We start from the raw sequence: 15,922 nt of genomic DNA, 5'->3' as shown, positions 1-15,922 counted from the left end.
TGGAGTTTTTAGTTATAATAAATAGTTTTACTAAACTACCACTACAGCAGCAACTTAATATTAAATCTGATGGAAGACCAACACCAAAACTGGAGCTGGCCTGGAGAGGAAAAAGGGGTTATGGACGTTCAATGAGGAAAACTAGATCCGTACAGAGTGGCTATCTGGTAGCGGCAAACTTCAACTGACTCTGTTGTTGCGGAGGACGTAAAAACCAGTGGGAAATTCTATAACTTGGTTATTGACCACTTCGCCACCATGACAGACAGGAGAATGGCCTTCCTTTTCAGATAGGGTGAGTGAAATGTCACCTCCTTCTCTCTCTGAACTTAACTGAACTGCAGCTCTGTGTGCGATTTTTGATGTGTTTATATTGTTTGTTTTGCTTTGCTTGCCTGGATTTAGCTGCTGAATGAACAGTCCGTAAAAGTAACCTTATTGTTTTTACTGCGGTTATAGATAATGAGTACCACAGACAGCACAGGTAGTTAGGCTACCTGAATGAGTGTTTATACTCTTGGTACTGTTGGTCTGGTACATGGTTGTTAGTCTTGAGTGATGCTGTGTTATGAACATTTGGCCAAGCATTAAATAAGAAGTATGTAGGCCTATTTGATACATGCACCACTGCTACTATGCAAACTTCAAACGTCTTCTGATTGAGCTTTTGAATGCTTCTTTTACTCTTAACCGTAGCCTGTTTGGACTGTGCACTATATACATATGCTATTTGGTGTGAGAGACAGTGAATGAGAGAGAGAGAGAGAGAGAGAGAGCATACATGTCGCTAATTGCAACTTTCAATTTTGTGTAAAATTATACCCTGCACTGTAATAGCACAATACATTAGATAATAGCCCTCCAAAAAGGACATCTCCTCTCACTTGGCTTCCCCAAAAATTACCCCACCTAAACTAAAATGTTCCGGTTAACTTCATGAAGTGAAAACATGCTGTGAAAGGTCTAAGACAACAACAACAACCAAAAACAAGATCAAGGCTAGTTAAATGTACACTGAGCAGCGGATACAAGTCACCTCTATTCTGACTTGTCAATGAATCACAAGGTAGCCCCGCCCTAAAGCCTCCCCTGCTTATTTTCTCTAAATGGGACCATAATTTACTAAATGAACATCATGCTGTGTTGAAGAAGAGTTTATACTAGCGACTGAGACCATAAACTCATTGGCGAAAGTGTTTACTGAGGGAATAAATCAGCTGAGAAGTAGCCTTATTTTGCCATTGACTCCAATGCAGTCAGACTTTGCAACCAGTGGAGTCGCCCCCTGCTGAGATTTCAGGTTTAAAGGCACTTTAGCTTTGGCTTCATGCACTTTTCAGACCTGGAGCAACCAGCACACACAAGACAACATATAATACAAAGTTGGAAAGCCAACAATCTAGAGATAATTAGAATGAGAAAAAAACAATTACAAGAATTAATAGTAATAATAATAATATTTATTTATAGAGCACTTAGCAAAAATAAGAGCAAAGAAAATAAAACACAGCAAACAAAATAAGATACACACAAACCAAACATCCAATAATAAAGCTTTAAAATCTTCAAGAAGAATGAAATAATCCCGCTAATAGAAGCTATTTGCAGTCACATACATTTGGAATAGTGATGTGCGATACCACTTAATTCCTGTTTGATCCAATACCAAGTAATACCCAGGCTGGTATTGCCGAAACCGATACCAATACTTTTTACATATTTTATTTCTAGTTTGATGTGACCTCCATGTTTCTGTATTTATGAGGGAAATAAAGAGTCGGCTGTGGGCTTCCAAATAATAGCTGCATAATGACAAGACATCAAACTACTTTCATATTCTTTAATTATAATAAAATCTCCTGCTCAGAACTGCCGCTTCATAACATCATCATATTACTGTGACTTAATCTCTGATGTTTAGTGAAGTTTGCCGTGTTGCCAAAGTATTTCACTGTCTTTGCACACACATCACACACACAGCGTCATCAGCCATGACTGTTTTTACAGTTAGTCAGAGTCAGTATTCAATCGCGGGAAACGGCTGCAGCGGCTCACTTCAAAGAAGCTCCGTCACAGAGCCGTAGCGCAAGCATGACTTTGAGAGGCGGAAGGAAAAGTAGTTCCTATCAACCGAGTATAATTAGACCATCCTGGTGACAGTAAGATACTTGTGATAAAACACACACTAACTCCAAATGACTGTTTAGATATCGATCCTTTTATATGAGTATCGATCCTAGAGCAAGAAACGTTTGTACCATAAAAATATCAATACTTATCGATCCGCACATCACTGATGTTGAATATCCTGGATTGTACAATGTAGTTAGAAGATTTAAAGAAGAGAAGAGATCTGCTTTATCTACACAGCGCCTTTAAATAGCAGAACATCACAAAGTGCTTCACAAAAGAAACGAAGCAACCGAAATAAACACAGACTTAGGAAGATTAAAACACCATAAAATAAAAGTAAATTGAGATAAGAGTAAAATAGAAAATCACACAACGCTAGTGTAAGCAGGTGGGCCTTAAGCTGCTTTTAAAGGTGTCCACAGAAGTCCAAAAGGAAAAGAGTTCCTCAACTGCAAACAACCAGCAGACCCTGATCAGAGAGACCTGCTGCTTGGTGATGCAGTGCTGCAGTAGGTCTCTAATGTAGGCAGCTGTTAGAGACTGCGTAAGTGATCACAAGAGCCTTGGATTGGACTCTGAATTTGGTGGGGAGCCAAGATCAGTGTCACATGAGACTTTTTGGAGGACCTGCTGGTGCCTGACCAGAAGTGTCAGGCACCAGAAGTGTTTTTAACTGGGAAATAAACCAGAGAGAGGACAAATAATGATGTGGAGGTCTTGTATGATGTCTTTTACCAGCATATTTTTTAATCATTCCCTCCAGTCAGTGAGAAAAACCGATGGGGTTTGACAATTTGTTTAAGAGTAGGCTCTGCGAGGCTGTATTAGGCAATGAGCTAAATGCTAACATTAGCTTGTTAACATACTTGCAATTGCAGTGCTAACATGCAGATGTTAGGGAAGAGATGGGATCCTTTGTAGTTTAAACTCTCTTGGACTGACAACAAAATGTAAAATGTTTCACGCAGAACATACTTTGGTCACAATTCTTTGATAACCAAATTAAGTTATTTTCATCAGTGATATTTGTTTATGTTGAGTGTTTACGTCACCATACTAATTTTCAAGGTTCTAAAAGGTTCTTTCAGCTCATTGTTGTGTGCGTTTCCACCGTGGTCTAAAGACTATTAGACAAATTAGTCTGCTGACGTTATGTTCTTACTCTGACGTACACTGTACAAAGCGTCAGACAAAGATCATTATTTATGCGACAGCACGATAACAATGGGAGAGATCCAAGATGTGCTCCTGTTGATTGTAATTTATCGGTTTGCAAATGTGGTCATTGAGTCAACGGATAAAAAGAAACAAGCAGTAGAAGCTAAGCTTATTCAAAATCCCCGAAATGCTAGACTTAAAGCAAGTAGCCTCTACTCGACCAATCAGAAATGTTTAGCACTGCAAGCCCCACCCCCTAAAGATCTGATAGCAGGGACTTTTTGTGGCAGAATAAAGTCCCCGGAACTTAATTTAGACCCTGGTCCCTACTGTGAAAACACTGTGTGTGATTTTCAGTCAAATGAGACAACTTAAAGAGGTCATATTATGATTTTTCCTCTCTCCTTTCTTGTGTTATAAATCTTTTTCGTGCATTTAATTGGTCTGTAAAGTCCACCTCAAAGGGAGTTCCCATCCCCCACTGAAAATACTGCTCCTGAACTGCCTGAAAACAGCTGGATTGTAGTCCAGCCTTTACTTCAGTAAACTATCTGCGTCACTATGTAACACACGTCATAAAGCTCGCCTGGCGGCTAGTGTGGCACGCCCTCAAAAACACTGGTGGAGAAACACACTGAGGTGCAGCACACACAGTACCTCCCCTCACCCCTACTCTCCCTACTGTACGTTAGAGACCCTCCAGGCCGTCAGTGGACACAAAGCTGTTACTGTGATGTAGAGATAGTGCACAGTTAAAAGATTCATACAGATTCATAACATACTTCTCTGAAACTCTAGCTCCGGTCTAGGTTGCAAAGCTGGTTTGGGTATTTCTGCCTGCGTTTCGGATCAGACTCCGGTTTGAACATGTGCAGCTGAACCAAAGCCATTTGGTTACAGAAAGGCTTTGTTTTGGATCACACTACCTTTCTTGTCAGGACCCGCCCTACTCTGCTTCTGATTGGCTAGTAGTCCTTACCTAGGTCCTGTGCATGTGCAACTTCCAACAAACAATAGTGAGATGCTGCACTCGGTAGCTAAAATGAAGCCTTAAACACAGGGTGAAAAGAGGAGCTGCAGCAATATGCAGTATGAAAAATATGGTGTTTTTTGAAAATTAAACCACGTAAACCTGAAAATGAGCATGATATGACTTCTTTATAATATAAAGCAAAGTTACAGAGCACATCAAGAGGAAAAGTGTTTTTAGTTTCTTAATAAGATGTGTGTGTGTGTGTGTGTGTGTGTGTGTCAACATCTGCTGCTGAGTAGCTGCCTAAATAATTGCAAGCTGTGAAAGCTGAAATGAGTTTCTTGAAGATGGCGGTTTGACACATTGAGTGTTCTGCAGGTACATCCAGAAATAAAAAAAGGCTATTTATTTTCTGTCTGCAGATGAAAAACAGCAGAAGAAAGCGTTTGTGTTGTTGACAACACAGAGAGGATATTTTCCTCTGACTTTTTCCTTTTGGATAGAGATGACAGCAGCAACACTCCTTCGGCTGCACGGTTTTGCTCGTGGAGTGTTTTAAATGACACTCAAATATAGATTAAAGTCAGACTGCACCATGAGCGCAGCGTATGTTCGGCTGCCGGCTGTTTTGAGGGTGGACTGCAAACTACGTGAGCATGAAGACGTGTGTGTGTGTGGGTTTGTGTGTGTAAATGCTGGTCTGTGCTGTTTCTGAACTAAGCTGCTGGAGATGGCATTTTAGCATGCACGGCAGAGCGGTTTGCCTGTCTATGCATTTCTTGTTCCCCCTTCCCCTTCACGCGGCTCCTGTCATGCTGAACAGTCCTGTCTCTCCACTACATCGTCTTATTGTGGATGTGTGCATGCTCAGATTTTACCTTGTGTACGGGAAGCCATTTTAACATTTAGTCCTCAATACTTCCTAGTCACTATTTAAAAGATACTAGTACTTACTATTATTTCTAGTAACTATTCCATTAGATACTAGTACTTAAATTTTTGTTTCTAGGAACTAATTGCTTATTTTTGCCATTGAAATCTATGGGTGTCACGCATGGCCGTGTTTTCAGGCAGGAACAGGTTTTAGGACCCAAACGCAGGACACAGAGGCAGAACAGGTACAGTTTCTGAGCATTTATTTAAGCCAACAAAACTTACGGCAGAGTCCAGAATTTAACAAAGGTAGTCCACAAACGGAGGTATTCCAAACAAGCAACAGAAATTCTAAGTCCATGGAACAGAAAGCAAAGTCCAAAACAATCCAGCAGGTAATACTCCAACAAGCAACAGGGATCAGGAACAGACAGGTAACAGGAAGACACATGGCGAGAAGACAGACAGACAGACAGACAACAAACCAGCAACAGCTGAACAGAAGTGACACATATTTAAGCACAGGCTAACGAGCAGTGCGGGAGCACAAACAGGTGATACTAATAAAGACAGCAGACAGGCAGGCAGAGAGACAGCAGGGGAAAAAGGATAGATACTAACAAGTTGCAAAACACAAGGCAAGAATCTAACTGGAACTCAAAACACAGAACAGACAAGACAGACCAAGTAACAGGGAAACACAGGCGACTCCACAAGACAGAACAGACTAAGATAACTGAACAGAACAGAACAAGAAGACACAGAATGATCATGAACAAATGAACGACTAATCAGGCAGAGATCTCAATTACACTTAGCAGACAGGCACAAAGCATGAAACAAACACCAGATAATAACAGAAAGAGACAGTAACTGAGGCAGGCACGGATCAAAACCAAACTAGACAGGAAACCGACTAAACAGCACTAAAGGCACAGCGTAGACTACAAACTAATACAGATGGACTACAACATAACAGTGAAAACAGACTGAGAACCAACATAACAGTCCTCACAAGAATAAACAAGGTGAAACAGTATAACATAAGAGATGGAACCAAAACACATACTAAATAACAGATACTGAACAGACCAATAAACAAAACTCACAGAGACCTAAACTAAACCGGGCCGATCAGACAGGCAGTGTGACTATGGGGCTATATTCATCATCTATTCAAATAGGTAACTATTTCTGTTTTACTAGTATCTATTATTTAGAGACTAGGACTTATTATTTAGTAACTAGTAACTATTCCAAAAGATTCTAGTAACATTTTCATTCTTACTAGTATATTTTGGTTATTAGTAATTTATTAATGGCTAGTAAAATGGCTTGTTGATAGCAGAATTTTAATTCTTACTGGTAAGTATGAATAAGCACTATCTAAATAATAGTGATAAGAATAATGGAAATGGTTACTAGTAGCTAATTAATAATGTAATATCTGAACTGCAGAGCCACAAACATTTTATAGCAAAAATTTGCAATTAGTTACTAGTAACTAAAAATGTATATTTTCAGTTGTTACTAGTAAAACGGCAATATTTACTAGTAACAAATGGAATACTTAGTAGTGAGTAATAAATAAGTACTTTTAGATAAATTAATGGCAATTCCTTAAAACTTACTAGTTGTTATCTAAAAGCTAGTATTTATTAGTCATTACTAACTATTCCATTAGTGACTAGTAACACCCGAAAAGATACTAGTACTTTATTTTTACTTAACTATTATTTTGCTTCAAGTAACACATTTTTGCCATTTAAATCTATGTCTAATCTATTAGTTACTAGTAACTAACTGAATAGCCTAGTTACCAGTAACCATTTCCATTTTATTATTATTCTATTATTTAGCTACTAGTGCTTTTGTTTAGTTACTTGTAACTTTTCCATACTTGCTAGTAAGTATTAAAATGTTACTATCAACAAGCCTTTTTACTAGTAACTAGTTTCACCAGTAACCAAAGAAAATTTACTAGTAAGACTTCAAATGTTAATAGTTAGTAGTTTTAAATAGTTACTAGTAACTAACGAATAGGTACTAGTATCTAAATAATATATACTAGTAAAAAAGAAATAGTTACTAGTAACTAATGAATAGGTACTAGTATCTAAATAATATATACTAGTAAAAAAGAAATAGTTACTAGTAACTAAAAATAAAGAACTAGTATCTTTTCAGTTGTTACTAGAAAAACGGGAATATTTCCTAGCTTTTAGATAAATTAATGGCAAGCCATTTTAACATTTATTCCTTAAAACTTACTAGTCGTTATCTAAAAGCGACTAGTACTTATTTATTAGTCTCTAGTAACTATTCAATTAGTGACTATTCCCATTTTACTAGTAACAACTGAAAAGTAATTGCACATTTTTGCCATTGAAATCTTGTTGGCTCTCCAGTTAGTAACTACTACTATTCGACTAGTAACTAATTGAATAGTTACTAGTAAGCATTTTAATTTTTTTAACTACTAGTGCTTCATTTTAAGTTACCAGTAACTGTTCCATTCTTACTAGTAAGAATTAAAATGTTACTATCAACAAGCCATTTAACTAGTCTGAATGACTGGTAAGTAACCCAAAAAACATTCAAGTGTTACTAGTATCTTTTGGAATAGTTACTAGTAAATAATGAAGATGTGATGTCTGAACTGCAGAGCCACATAGATTTCAATGGCAAAAATGTGCAAAGGAGTTACTAATAACTAAAAAATATTCCCTAGTACCAAAAAATGAAGTATCTAATTAATTGTTACTAGTAAAACGGGAATAGTTGATAGTAATTAAAGAATAAGTACTAGTAGCTTTTAAATAGGGGCTAGTAAGTTTTGAGGAATAAAACAGCCTTTGTGTGTTTGTGTGAATGGAGGAGGTAAGCTCCACTGCTGGCTAGATAACCTCACTCCTGATAAGACCAGCCCGACTGGGACAGAACCACACAAGATTTAAAGATTAAAGATTTATTTTCATTTCCCCTCTTTTCAGATAGAGAAGTCACAGCCACAGCCGCCCCTTCTACTGAGTATCCAGTGGTGACACCAGGGAGCACAAAGGAAAGCAGCCCCAGAGGTAATATCTCCAGTGCAATGGCTGGAGGTTTGCTACAGTCTGTGCTGACTCAGAAAGGACGACTTCTCTCCCAGAAAGGGGAGATCCTCCCGTCTTCTCTCCCCCAGAACCTGCTCCCTCTTCTGGGCAGAGGACTCAGCGTCAGCTCCCTCCCTGGAAGTCATTCCCTGGAGCATCAGAGCGGGGGATCACCGAGGAGGGTAAAACCCCCAGCATCAGCTGCAGTGTCAGGCCGAGGCAGCGATCCAACTGAGCCTCTTCCTACAGACACACACTCCCAGCTGCCTCACACTCAGACACGCCCCCCCGAGCAGGAGGCGGAGATCACCACTGCGGGCACGATGCTGGACGTGGACACTGAGACGGGAACACCCTCAACAGGTAGGAGAAGCCACCGTGTAGTTTGACGAATGCACACTATTCTTAGTTTAATTCACATCTTACACAGTGGTGCAAAGTGACTAAGCACATTTACCCAAGTGCACAATACTTCCTTTGACCCCACAACAATTCAGAAATCAGTCTTGTACTTTCCCGCCATGCTGGCAGCTCTATAGACGGCCGGCCTGTCAGTGGGTCCACCACTTTGAGTCCAGACTGAAATATCTCCAGAATTATCAGATGGGTTGCCATGTGGTGTCCAGAGAGGGAAACCTAATTACTGCAGGCTTGTTTCCTCTGGCTCAAAGGTCTCGAAAACTATTGGATGGACCAACTTGTAAATGTGTCACTTTGGTTTGTGATGAAATACCTGCAGAACTGATGAGATTCCCATGAGCCTCAGCTGTACTCTGTGTTTACTGCTAATTAGCTAATGTTAAAACATTACAGCTGCTAAACATCAGCATGTTAGCATTTAGCTCCAAGCACCGCTGTGTCTGTTTAGCCTCACAGACCTGGAAGTCTTGTTACTTTATTTATCTGACAGCTGCATTCACTGTTTACTTTGTAGAATTAGATGTTAAATAACTAATGATCAAAACAAAACATGATCGATTCTTACATCCTGCTTACATTTTCATTTATATATATAGTTCAAGTTTAGTGTTTTAATCGAAGTGGGATATAACAAGACGTTTGTTTTGGTTTGTACTTGGGATGTCACGAGAACCAATACTACGGTACCAAGTCAACACTCAAATTCACCATGTCATTCATTCGTCAGTACTTGTTTTGCCGGGGACCAAAGATATCCAGGAGATCCAACACGTGGAAGATATAGCTACGAGTGCAGCTACAGAGACAGCTCCGCCTCGACTCGTCTAATATAAACGAGTGTCAAAGCCTCGATTGCCACATTTCACAGTTTGGATCAACTCAAAATCACCAAAGATGAAGATGCAGTTTGCTGCTCTAAGAACTGAATGTCTGTCCAACACACCTGTTACTGTAGGCGGAGTTAGGGACCGTCTGAAAAGTGCAATACGATCTATTTCATTCATCAATAAAATCTCAGACAACTGCCAATATAGATAACAACCCGAAACATTTCACAGCTGTGAGTTTGTAAAGAAAAGTTAGGAAAATGAATGAATTAAATAGTTAAATATAGACAGCTTGATCATTTATGAATATATTGACATCAAACCACCTCTCATCTGTCCTGGACATCCTCTCACAGGTTTCACAGCTGTTCTTTGTAATGTTTTTTTAGTAAAAGTAGTGCATGTAGAAGTACATTGATTTATTGTTTTGTTTTTGACCGTGGTATCATGGAATTTTACTGGTATTGACTACTGAATTTCTGGTATTGTGACCTCCCTATATTATATATTACTATATAATAATACTACTTTACTAGAATTTTGTGATATATCTATACATATATAGATATAGATATAGATATAGTTGCACTACTAGACTTAATTTTCACAATTAATTTACACAGTCAAAGGTGTTTTAGTACTGTATCTTTTAAATTCATGCCTCTTATTTTATTGATTTATTTTTAATTTCATTAAAATATGGATTTTATTTGTTTTCCTCGGCTCTTCCTGTCTCTGTGCTGATACATGCCAATATCGCCATGGGGATCAATAAATTGGAGTAAAAAGAATAATACTTCCCTCTGAAATGTAGGATGTAAATTATTCCACCACTGTACTTAAATAACATCTGAACGCAGGAGTTTTACTGGCGAAGGACTTTCTTTACATTATGATACTACTAGGGTCTACTGAAATCTGTTTATTTCAAGTCACCGTTACCAGCCACAAATCCTCGCTGTGCCTTGCGTCTGCTGCGTAGCCGTTTTGATCCCTGTAATTTCCGTCATTAATTATACACAGCAGGCTTTCCAATGAGTTTCCAGTCAGGCTCACATTAAAGGGATTACAAGGCAGGGTTGAGAACAAAACAATAAGGCCACTGCAAAATAACCTCCTCTGCTCTCTCCTCAGCTTTGTCGAGCTGCATGGTGAATTTCTCAGACCCAGAGGGATACATCGACTCCTCTGACGACCCCCCTCTGCCGGACGGCACCTTCTTACACTGCACCTACACAGTGACCGTGTACACCGGCTACGGCGTGGAGCTGCAGGTACAAACATCCAGCAGCACGACTACAACAAACACACACATAGACTCACTGGTAATCGTGCTGAGCATCATTGTGTTGTAAGGTACTGCTGTGTTTATATGCCTCATTGGTTTTGATCATGAGGATGCGTCTGATGGGATCTCAGGCTGAACTCTGCCTCCTAGTGGCAGCTGTTGTTGGTACTGCTCCATTTTCTTTAACTCTACACAGGTGCATCTCAAAATATTTGAATATCGTGGAAAACTTCATTGTGAGCACCAGAACCAGACTGAGAGATTAAAGGCTCAGGAAACCTTTGCAGGTGTTTTGAGTTAATTAGCTGATTAGAGCTCTTCTCAGGTCGACATTCCTGTATAATCAAGTCTTTATTCTACTGGAGTTTTGATTTCTATGAGCTGTAAGCCGTAATCATCAAGATTAAAACAAACAAACAATCAGAAAAGACTTTAAGTATTTCACATTATGTGTAATGAATCTGGAATATATTAAAGTTTAACTTTTTAAATGAAATTACAGGAAAAACACACTTTTCCATGATATTACATTTTTGTTTAAATGCACCTGTACTGGGTTACATTTCAGAGGGAAATATTGTATTTTTTACTTCATTACATTTATTCAACAGCTATTTACATAGAACCTTTCATGGACAAGGAGGGGCCACAAAGTGCTTTACAGTAAAAAAATTAAATAACTTAACGTACAGATTTGGGGAAATCTAAACCTTATTGCTAATTAGCTTGTCTAAAAAGATGTGTCTTTAGGTTTTTTTTAAAGGTTTCTACAGAATCGGGTCTTGGCCTGCAGACCTCAGAGAGTGGCCGGAGGTGTGTGTGTGCATGTAATAGATCTTGGATGTAAGAGGGAGCTTGACCATGTAAGTACTGATTTTAAAGTGCACTCCAAAACCAATCGGAAGCCATTGAAAGGCAGGAATAATGATTATGATGTGAATGATATGAGAAGCTTATAAAATACAGCACATTGTTAAGGAATAAAATAGTGGTTTATTTTGCTTGTGACATCTTACAAAAACCTGCGTGCAGTCTGGGGCTCTTGTCATGTTTCAGATGTCTGAGTTGTTAGCAGTTCCACCAAAGACACATTTCACCTCTGAACCTTATTTAACTTTGATTAATTATATGATTGATTTTAATCCAAAGAGGTCAGAGTATCCAACGTTTTACAAAAAATTAAATATTAGAGTGCATTAAGAGATTTTCTTCTCATTAATCATTTCACGACCCCTCAGATTTATCTGGTGACCCTTTGGAGGGGCTTGACCCCTACGTTGGGAAACACTGGACTAAACTAGCTAAATGTATTTGTTGTTGTGATGTTAGCTATAGTAGCAGGAGAGTTGTAGCTGGAGCTGGAGCTGGTGTGCTGCTCTGGGACCGTCTCATCCTCTCTGTATGTTAGCTCCATGTTAGCTCCATATTAGTTTCATGTTAGCTTCATGTTAGCTTCATTTTAGCTCCATGTTAGCTCCATGTTAGCTCCATATTAGTTTCATGTTAGCTTCATGTTAGCTTCATTTTAGCTCCATGTTAGCTTCATGTTAGCTTCATGTTAGCTCTATGTTAGTTTCATGTTAGCATCATGTTAGTTTCATGTTGGCTTCATGTTAGCTCCATTTTAGCTTCATTTTAGCTTCACGTTAGCTCTATGTTAGTTTCATGTTAGCATTGTGTTAGTTTCATGTTAGCTTCATGTTGGCTTCATGTTGGCTTCATGTTAGCTTCATATTAGCTCCATGTTAGCTTCATGTTAGCGTTGTGTTAGTTTCATGTTAGCTTCATGTTAGCTTCTTGTTAGCTCCATGTTAGTTTCATGTTTGCTTTGTGTTGGTTCCATGTTTGCTTTGTGTTAGCTTCATGTTAGCTTCATGTTAGCTCTATGTTAGTTTCATGTTAGCTTCATGTCGGTTTCATGTTAGCTTCATATTAGCTCCATGTTAGCTTCATGTTAGCGTCTTGTTAGTTTCATTTTATCTTCTTGTTAGCTCCATGTTAGTTTCAATGTTAGCTTCATGTTAGCTTTGTGTTAGTTTCACGTTTGCTTCGTGTTGGTCCCATGTTAGCTTCTTGTTAGCTCCATGTTAGCCATGTTAGCACCAGATTTATCTGGTGACCCTTTGGAGGGGCTTGACCCCTATGTTGGGAAACACTGGACTAAACTAGCTAACTGTATTTGTTGTTGAGATGTTAGCTATAGTAGCAGGAGAGTTGTAGCCTGAGCTGGAGCTGGTGTGCTGCTCTGGGACCGTCTCGTCCTCTCTTTATGTTAGCTCCATGTTAGTTTCATGTTAGCTTCATGTTAGCTCCATTTTAGCTCCATGTTAGCTTCATGTTAGCTCTATGTTAGTTTCATGTTAGCATCGTGTTAGTTTCATGTTGGCTTCATGTTAGCTCCATTTTAGCTCCATGTTAGCTCTATGTTAGTTTCATGTTAGTTTCATGTTGGCTTCATGTTGGCTTCATGTTAGCTTCATGTTGGTTCCATGTTTGCTTTGTATTAGCTTCATGTTTGCTTCGTGTTGGTTCCATGTTTGCTTTGTGTTAGCTTCATGTTAGCTTCATGTTAGCTCTATGTTAGTTTCATGTTAGCATCGTGTTAGTTTCATGTTAGCTTCATGTTGGTTTCATGTTAGCTTCATATTAGCTCCATGTTAGCTTCATGTTAGCGTCGTGTTAGTTTCATATTAGCTCCATGTTAGCTTCATGTTAGCGTCGTGTTAGTTTCATGTTAGCTTCATGTTAGCTTCTGCTTAGCTCCATGTTAGTTTTAATGTTAGCTTCATGTTAGCTTTGTGTTAGTTTTATGTTAGCTTCATGTTAGCTCCATCTTAGTTTCATGTTAGCTTCATGTTAGCAGTATGTTAGCTCATGTTAGCTTCATGTTAGCTTCATGTTAGCTTCGCAGCAGCAGCTGTAGCCACAGTTTACTAACCGCCAACATTAGTTACATTACATGCTGCGGTGTTGTTCACTCTGTATCAAGGAGTTTGTCATGGTGTTTAGATTTCAGCTGAACTGCTTACTCCACCTTTGAGTACATTTTACAGCTAAAACTTCTGTACTTTAACTTGTAACAGAGGTCTGAACACTTCCACCACTGCAGTACTCAACAGTATTGCCAAAGCAATCTATGAATAATGACATGACATATAATTCCAAAAATACAACCTTTCTGCAACAGCAGATTAAACATTTCAGCCATATGACCCTGAGCCTGATCCCCAGTTGTCACACGTCATTAACCTCTGGACTGGGTTTTCAAAATTAAAAAAACTATCACTCGACAGCTCCTGATGCCCTGTCTAGAGCTCCTGTGGATACAGCAGACGCTCAGTTTCCCATTTGTGCCACGGTTTAACCAGCCAAGAGAGAAATGTCCAAGGATCTCCATTTATCGGAAGAGGCCATCTGGAAAGCTCAGCAGGCTGACGCTGAGATCCTGAAACTGTATGAATCCATACTAGGCTCTGGTGAACAGCCAGAGGATGAAGTTACGGGATCGTCATAAATCATTCAGCGGATCACCTAGGAAGATACGACACGCAGTGGCGGACAGTAACTAAGTACATTTACTCAAGTACTGTGGTTAAATACAAATGTGTACAGTACAAAAACTTGAGGTACCTTTAATTTTCTATTCATGCCACTTTCTACTTCTACTCCGCCACATCTCAGAGGGAGATATTGTACTTTTTACTTCACTACATTGATCTGACAGCTTTAGTTACTTTACGAAGTAAGATTTTTACACACAAAACATATCTACAGTTTATAAAATAGGATGTTTCATTATGAATTTAACTACCCAACAGTTTATACAAGTACGAAAAGTTTAGTCGGAAATTTAATAAAGACAACTATTTTTGATTATTTTGGTTTCTATTATTTTTCATGGGAAAACATTGAATTCATGGTTCCAGCTTTACAAATGTGAAGATTTGCTGCTTTTCCTTTGAAATTTTTAAAAATAATTTGAATGTAGTGTTAACGTTGAGGTTGGGACACAATAAGCTTTGTAAAGGTGTCACGTTGGGCTCGGCAGAATCTTTACAAACCAAACAATCAATTCAAGGAGAAAAGAATCAGATGATTGATCCAGAATGAAAATAATTATTAGCTGCAGGCTGATACCAAACTGTTAAAAATAAGCTCTAGCTCAGCAACTACAGCAGTAACATCCTGCTTTACAGGAATAATAATCTCATGATAGAACATATACTAGTACATTGGTCACAGGGAACATTTTCTGAGTACTTTTACTTTTAATACGTTAAGCACAGGTGTGCCTTAGGCTGGCCACAATAAAAGGCCACTCCAAAATGTGCAGTTTCACTGTATTGAGGGGGTCCGGGGTGGTCCGGATCAGCATCTTGATATGCCACACCTGTGAGGTGGATGGATTATCTCGGCAAAGGAGAAGTGCTCACTAACACAGATTTTGACAGATTTGTGAACAGAATTTGAGAGAAAAAGGCCTTTTGTGTACGTAGAGAAAGTCTCAGATCTTTGAGTTCAGCGCATGATGAATGGGGGCAAAAACAAAAGTGTTAAGTTTATAATTTTGTTCAGTGTAATATATATATATATATATATATATATATATATATATACAGTGGGTACGGAAAGTATTCAGACCCCTTTAAATTTTTCACTCTTTGTTTCATTGCAGCCATTTTCCAAAAATCAAAAAAGTTCATTTTATTTCTCAGTAATGTACACTCAGCACCCCATCTTGACAGAAAAAAACAGAAATGTATACATTTTTGCAAATTTATTAAAAAAGAAAGACTGAAATATCACATGGTCATAAGTATTCAGACCCTTTGCCGTGACACTCATATTTAACTCAGGTGCTGTCTATTTCTTCTGATCATCCTTGAGATGGTTCTACACCTTCATTTGAGTCCAGCTGTGTTTGATTATACTGATTGGACTTGATTAGGAAAGCCACACACCTGTCTATATAAGACCTTACAGCTCACAGTGCATGTCAGAGCAAATGAGAATCATGAGGTCAAAGGAACTGCCTGAAGAGCTCAGAGACAGAATTGTGGCAAGGCACAGATCTGGCCAAGGTTACAAAAAAATTTCTGCTGCACTTAAGGTTCCTAAGAGCACAGTGGCCTCCATAATCCTCAAATGGAAGACG

The 15,922-nt window shown here is 38.7% G+C and overlaps 1 protein-coding gene across 2 annotated transcripts in view; it reads left to right on the top strand.

The window, feature by feature from the left end:
* The window catches only part of LOC123982332 (seizure 6-like protein), a 55,229-nt gene that overhangs the window by 4,056 nt on the left and 35,251 nt on the right, over positions 1-15,922 (top strand). For both annotated transcript variants that reach the window (XM_046067799.1, XM_046067798.1), the window contains exons 2-3: positions 8,131-8,595; positions 10,614-10,753. In XM_046067799.1, the coding sequence (XP_045923755.1) occupies positions 8,232-8,595; positions 10,614-10,753 (504 nt within the window). In that variant the 5' untranslated portion in view covers positions 8,131-8,231. The remainder of the gene's footprint in view (positions 1-8,130; positions 8,596-10,613; positions 10,754-15,922) is intronic.

This window comes from Micropterus dolomieu, linkage group LG13 (genome assembly GCF_021292245.1).
Source record: "Micropterus dolomieu isolate WLL.071019.BEF.003 ecotype Adirondacks linkage group LG13, ASM2129224v1, whole genome shotgun sequence".
Taxonomy (NCBI): domain Eukaryota; kingdom Metazoa; phylum Chordata; class Actinopteri; order Centrarchiformes; family Centrarchidae; genus Micropterus; species Micropterus dolomieu.
Note: the sequence above shows the minus strand (reverse complement) of the source record. Positions and strands in the feature narration are given on the sequence as shown.